The sequence below is a fragment of the Orycteropus afer genome, unplaced genomic scaffold (genome assembly GCF_000298275.1).
Source record: "Orycteropus afer afer isolate SDZICR_OR568_19922 unplaced genomic scaffold, OryAfe1.0 scaffold00029, whole genome shotgun sequence".
Taxonomy (NCBI): domain Eukaryota; kingdom Metazoa; phylum Chordata; class Mammalia; order Tubulidentata; family Orycteropodidae; genus Orycteropus; species Orycteropus afer.
The window spans coordinates 11,048,845-11,055,123 of NW_006921616.1; the positions used below are offsets into that span (position 1 = coordinate 11,048,845).

At 46.0% G+C, this 6,279-nt stretch overlaps 1 protein-coding gene across 1 annotated transcript in view; it reads right to left on the reverse strand.

Annotated features, from left to right (window-relative positions):
* The window catches only part of NEDD4L (NEDD4 like E3 ubiquitin protein ligase), an 82,180-nt gene that overhangs the window by 49,956 nt on the left and 25,945 nt on the right, over nucleotides 1–6,279 (reverse strand). Inside the window, exons 8-10 of the mRNA XM_007935550.1 lie at nucleotides 3,366–3,497; nucleotides 2,733–2,855; nucleotides 1,470–1,667 (exon numbers count right to left, since the gene is read on the reverse strand). Of these exons, the coding sequence (XP_007933741.1) occupies nucleotides 1,470–1,667; nucleotides 2,733–2,855; nucleotides 3,366–3,497 (453 nt within the window). The remainder of the gene's footprint in view (nucleotides 1–1,469; nucleotides 1,668–2,732; nucleotides 2,856–3,365; nucleotides 3,498–6,279) is intronic.

The following is a 6,279-nucleotide window of genomic DNA, read 5'->3' on the forward strand; positions in this document are numbered from 1 at the left end:
GACAGAAAGCACTCTACACCATTCAGTCCAATTCACAAGGGACCATAGACAAAGTGTCAATGACAGTCTAGGTCATTCTTGGCCTAATCGGCTGCTTTAATTACAACTACCTGGACCCATGAGGTATCCATGACTAGACATGGGAATTTAAGCATGTGTTCACTTTTGATCCAAGACCAAATCCAACCATCTTTTCCTTAGTGTTGGTCATAAGTGAAGAGCAAAGTTGATAGGAGGACTAAGTTAAACTCTGTATACCAACTATGAGATGGAGATTTAATAGGCAGGAAGGAAAATATACCTTCTGCAGCTCCAGAACCCAGCAAGAGAAACAACTTCAGTTTAATGAAAAGACTAGAGATCACAAAGTTGAAAAATACCAACTGAGTTTTCAAAGAATCACAGGTAACATGATAAGAACTGCTACTGATTCAGCTAAAGAGAAGAAGTGAGAGAGGAGTATAGGGATGATGCATAATTCCCTTGGATTGAACTCTACCTGCCCAAGTTGACGCAACACGCAGTACTGGCTCACGTATGATTCAGGGCCATGTGAAAGAGCAATGGGGCACGAAAGATCAATTTTGACAAGATGTTCACACAAAAGAGTGATCAAATTCATAAGCAAAGAGAAAGGCCCAGTCATTCAGGGCATCTCCCAGCCGACAATGACAGGGATGAAAATGGAGCAGAAATGTACTAGCCACTGGCCTGATGAGAGCAGTCAAACGAGGGACGAAGCCAATGAAGGGAGGGAAAACGCACAGACACAGAGAGAGTGACAGAGAACAAGATGGTCTAAGATTGTACTTTCCAATAAAATTACACACATCAGGAGAGGTTAGGCAGGAACACAAAAATGTGGCAAAGGACATTGGGGATGGCTATACAACACAACAGATACCACTGCTCTTGGTGAATTGTGTAAGTGAAGAGTGTTGGACTATGTTTTCAGAACAATAAACAAAGCAAACAACCTACATTCAACCACAACGAGAGCAGAAGGCCCACAGACACAGGAATGTGGAAAGGTGACACAGAGGCTTGTGGAAGGGACTACAGAGTGTCTGCGGTCCTCCTTACAGCATTTTTGTCATAAACATGTGGAACCGTGGAAAATGATTATTTAAATAAAGCTCAAGAAGGTTTTTAAAAAAATAATCCTAGCAATACAGAGTATCACTTATTCCCAAATGCGGCCACTTGTCCAAACTAGCATGTCCTGGGAGCGCTATGAAGAAAAGGCAGTGGGACACCAGTGACCGCTATCAGCCTCTGCCCATACATCACACACTCCCCGAGCCCCTAAGTACAGAAGCCAGCGTCAGGCTGAGCAGAGTCTGTGGAGATAGGCTCCAGAGCCAGTGAAGTCTCTCCACCAGAACGATGAACACTGAGTGAGGAGGAATAAAGGCAGGGACGTCAGAGCTCACGATGGAAACGGCCCCCAGCGCCAACAGCAGCCTTACCCAGGTTGTCGTCTTTGTGTTGTGGTCAATGAAGAAGGGCCGGCCGTTTGGAGCTATCCTCATTTCCCAGCCAGGTGGCAGGAAGCTCTGTGTGACTTTGTGTTGTGGTTTGGGGGAGTTGTAAGGTGATGGCTGTGGGGACTGTGGATTGGAAAGAGTATCTTTCACAGCCCGACGTATGGGTGAATCCTTGGCACCCTAAGGAACAACAACCAGTGTTAGAAATCTTGTCATGTGCTATTCCAGGTGAGTCACAATGTCCCTGGGCATCGCGGGGCGCTCCTCTTTGGAGATGGTAAAAGGGGGAGCGCCTAAAAGTCCTGTCACTCGTTTACTTGTAAATCAACCTGACTTTAAATTTTTTCAATTAGTTAAACACACAATAATATTCAATACTTTCAACCACCACCTTCTGACAGATACTCAGTAGGCATTAAACATACTCTTCCCTACGAAGCATTATGAACGCAGACATCCCAGAGAGTGGAGAAAAACTTGCTCCTGCTCTTAGTGAGCTCACAGTCTAATGCAGAAGGAATTGGCACTTTCCAGAACACAAAGAGCAAGACCCTGATCCATGGGACAACAGCCTGCAATCGCACAGTTATGACACATGACATTTACAGCACAGTTTGGAAGAGGTATTACCAATTTCCACTCTTCAGCATCTTAAACCCAGGCCATGGAGAAGCCCACAGCTGTCTCTTATCCACAGCCAACTTTAGAACTTCAAAAGTTTATGCTTGGCTTCTCTAGCTGACACCCACGACGCTAAGGAACAGTACGAAAACCACACGTACAGGAAAGAGAACAGAAGCAGTGCCCAGCCGTGATTTGGAGAAACAAATCTGCATCAAAGACATGATGGAACACCCTCCAGTCGAAAGAAACAAACAAACAAACAAAAAAGATGACTGAAGCAACAGCTATGTTTTGAAACTCAGTATAAGCACTGATATTGGAAAGACTTGTTACACAGCTCTAATGAGGCAATAAAGAGTGAAACACAAGGATGGTGAAAGTTCCGAAAAAAGAAGGCATGGCCCTAGTCAGATGAGCGATAGAGTCAGGTGAGAAGAGTCCAGGCATGTGAATGGGCGGACAGAGAAGCGTGTCGGGAAGCCTCGCAGATCACCTCTCACCACGGACTCAACAAGTGATCGTGGAGAGCAGAAGGCTGTAAACGGAAGTCCACATTAGAGGAGAGGATGAGGAGAAGGCACAGGATGGAGGGAGCCCGGTTAGATGAGAGAGCCTTCTCACCTCCAGCGGGGCAGATAAAGTTACTGTTGGCGAACTGAGGCTACGGGGCCGCCGGATCTGAGGCTCGATGATTAGGTGGTTGTTACTGTTCGTAGTCGATCCAGACGCGCCATCTTCTGCAAGCTATTTTGGAGGCAAAAACAAGTTAGCTTCGTATGAGGATCTCCCTGTGTGTGCGATTAGGAGTGCGAACCCAAACAACACAAAGAGCAATAATAAGAGGTCTGGCCTATTTAAAGCGGGGAGGAAACCAACATAATAATGGGGGAAAGGATGGGGAAACACATTCCAGGGAAATAAACATGAATCACGGGCCAGCCTGAAAATTAGCCTCGGAAAAGGGGCAGTGGGAGGAATTACGCACTATACTAGGCTGGCACCTGGAAAACATCTTTCCTGTCACCTTTTCAGAACGTACCCAGGGAGAGACTGATTTGGGGCTGCATTCTTCCTCGGGCAAATACTATGCTTAAAGTAATGCATTTGCCTTGTGAAATTTGTTTTTATTTATTTAAAATAAAAGGACAACGTGGTGATTCAGAACAAAACATAAACATGAGCAGCGTGGAGATGGGCCGTGGACATGACGGCTGCTACTGCCTGCAGTTTCAGGTTGGAGGACAATCTTCATACCTGCATGATAGGACGTGTCCACGTGGTAGTTCGATTGTTATGATTGACATAGTATGTACGTCCCTTAGCATCTTTCCTTTCTTCCCAGCCTGAAGGGAGGCCTGGCGTGGTGTGCACATAGGCCACTGATGGCTGTTTATGTAAGAAATTGTTATTATTGAATAGTGAACATTTGTGTCCTCATCAGTTCAGTCAAGTCATTTACACATTCATTTTTCTAGATAACGTAAGTTAATGATACTTGTACAGAAATCATTTAAAGAGAGGGTCTGGAAAACAGCACTGGATTTCCACTGGCTTTGAATAGTCTGCACAATGAACTCCTGGCAGCCACAGGGTCCGTACTCTTACAGAATTTAGTTCTAAGACTCTGAAGTCTGCTAATATAAAGGACCAGTGCTAAGGTGACGAAAAAGAAAGATCATGGAATCTAGTTTAGTTACTAATCTTTACCATGTAGAACTCGAAGGTATTTCAAGTTGTTGAATGTTAGTCATGTGTGAGAGAGGCACCCTGGGTAATTTCTCCCTCAGTGTGGCTGCCATGGCGACCTTCTGCTAGCTTTTCCACCCAGCTTCCTCTTTCCGTGGAGGGCCCTGTGTGCAGATGGGGGTGAAGCTCACAGAGCCCTTTCTCTGGGAGGTTTCCATGCACATGGGGCAGCACACAACCAGAAGGCATAACCAGGACTCCATAGCTGCCCAGACCAGGAAATCACCTGGGAGTGAGAGGTCAGGATTCCAGGGAAGCTGACACCTGAGGCTGTATTTACCCAGCCAGCCAACAAAGAGTTTGTTTCTCTACAGAGTGAAGCACATGCAGTTACTGGATTTGAGCCACAAATCCAGGATGTGGTGACTGTATTTGTAAACTCCAGACTGGATCACAAAAGGACTGCTAAGCTACTTCTGCTTATAAGCAGCAGCCTGGGCAATGTAGCCTGGATGGAGAAATGTCGAAAGAACTAGATGTCTCCATGACTTATGGTGGCAATGAGCCTGAAGGTCTGAGATCAGTGATGTCCCAGAAACCCTGGATCTAAGGATGCTACAGACAAGAGCCTTACTGGGGAGGGGCTGCAGCTCTAAGGGGAGGGTACCAAAACCCAAACCCAAACTCGCTGCCATTGAGTTGATTCTGACTCAGAGCGACCCCCTTTGGGTTTCTGGGGTGGTAAATCTTTACAGAACTAGATTGCCCAGTCTTCCTTCCATGAAGTGGCTGCTGGCTTTGGACCACCAGCCTTCTTGTTAGCAGCCAAATGCTTTAGGCATTATGCCACCAGAGCTCCCCGAGGCTTCCGGAAGCCTTTGAAAGAAACAAGAGGCCAGCCATCAGGAATTACCCTGATGTGAGGTTATGACAGGGGGCTGTTTCTCTTTGGGGTAGCATCTACCCTAATAAGGCTGGCCGTTCAAACCCACCAGCCACTCCTCGGAAGGAAGGCAGGGCAATCTACTTCCGTAGTGATACAGCCTCAGAAACCCAAGGAGGGGTCGTTATGAGTCAGGTTGTCTCGATGGCACATAACAACAACAACCCTCCAGTTGATTAACAGGTATGGTTTTTCGGATATTGGGCTGAGGATGTAATTCTCCTCTCCTCAAACAACTTCTCCTGGTTCACACCCCATCTCTTTTGTTCACTACCATCCATGTGCCTTGGCAAAGAAGGTCCCAGTCGGCCCATAGGGCCTTGAATTTTTAGAAAGCCCAATCAAAACACCACCATGTGATCTGGGACTGCATTGAAAGAGTCTTGGTATTCTACTTCTGGAGCTCAACAGCACATTCCAGAGAAAAATTAACTGGGGCCAGGAGGCAGATGACTCAGTGGTTATTTCTAAAGCATGTTTACTAGGCAGGGTAAAACTGTTTTGTAAGAAAACGTGTGCTTGTAAAATTGCAGCGACTCTTTCCTTGACATTTTTCCAGGTAAAACCTAAAGGGCCCATTAAGGTCATGCCAAGATTCTGATCATCTAACACCCTGGATCCAGGAGTGGAGATTCAACAGAGCGGAACAAACACCAACAGGCAGACTTAACCCTTTCACGAACGTTAAAGACAGGTGAGTTACTATAAAACCTGACGCTCTTCCCTTCCCTCCTTCTCCAGCCGGGACACCACCAACACCAAGAGCTCCCTCCCAGGACTTCCAACCAGTTTACTCTGGTTTGACCTCCTGCTGAAAATGTGCCTCTCCACCAATACACTGAATCAGAATCTACAGTTTCACAAGATCCCCTGGGGATGAGTCTAGATCCCCAAGTGATTCTTATCCATCACAGTCACCTGGGGATCTTGTTATAATGGAGGTTCTGATACAGGGCGCCTGGGATCAGCAGGAGGTGGAATCAGAAGGAATCCCTGCTCTCTCCCAGGCTACCTTCCATGTGGACCCTTAAAACCTCTCTCCCTATACTAACATAAGTTAGCAACCCAAGTTGTAGCCTAAGTTAGTAGACAATTTGTATTTTTGGCCAAGTATATGCTATCAAGTCTGTGCTTGGGCTAAATGGAATTGGGTGCACCCCCCCCCCCCGAGTATTTTTTGGGAGAGGCAATCAGATATGCCCTTAGGAAACTCTGTTGTGGAAATCTACAGGATAGTTTTACAGCCCAGCATCCTTGAAAAGGATATTTATGAGGCAATGGATAAACCAAAATAACTTGGCTGTGTCCTGGCTCATTTGTATGTCTTCCAGCCCAGTGTTCCAGCAACCAGGCCACCAGCACAGAGCCCCAGTTAACAGGGCTCATCAGTTTCAAGGAAATGAGGAGGGCAGCAGAGAACCCTGAAAGGGATTAAAATGTTCATTCTGCCTTCTATTGAGAACTGAACCGGTAACCTATGATTTAGTTACATTTCTGTAAGATGGTGTTATTAAAATGTTTTTTTTTTTTTTTTTTTTT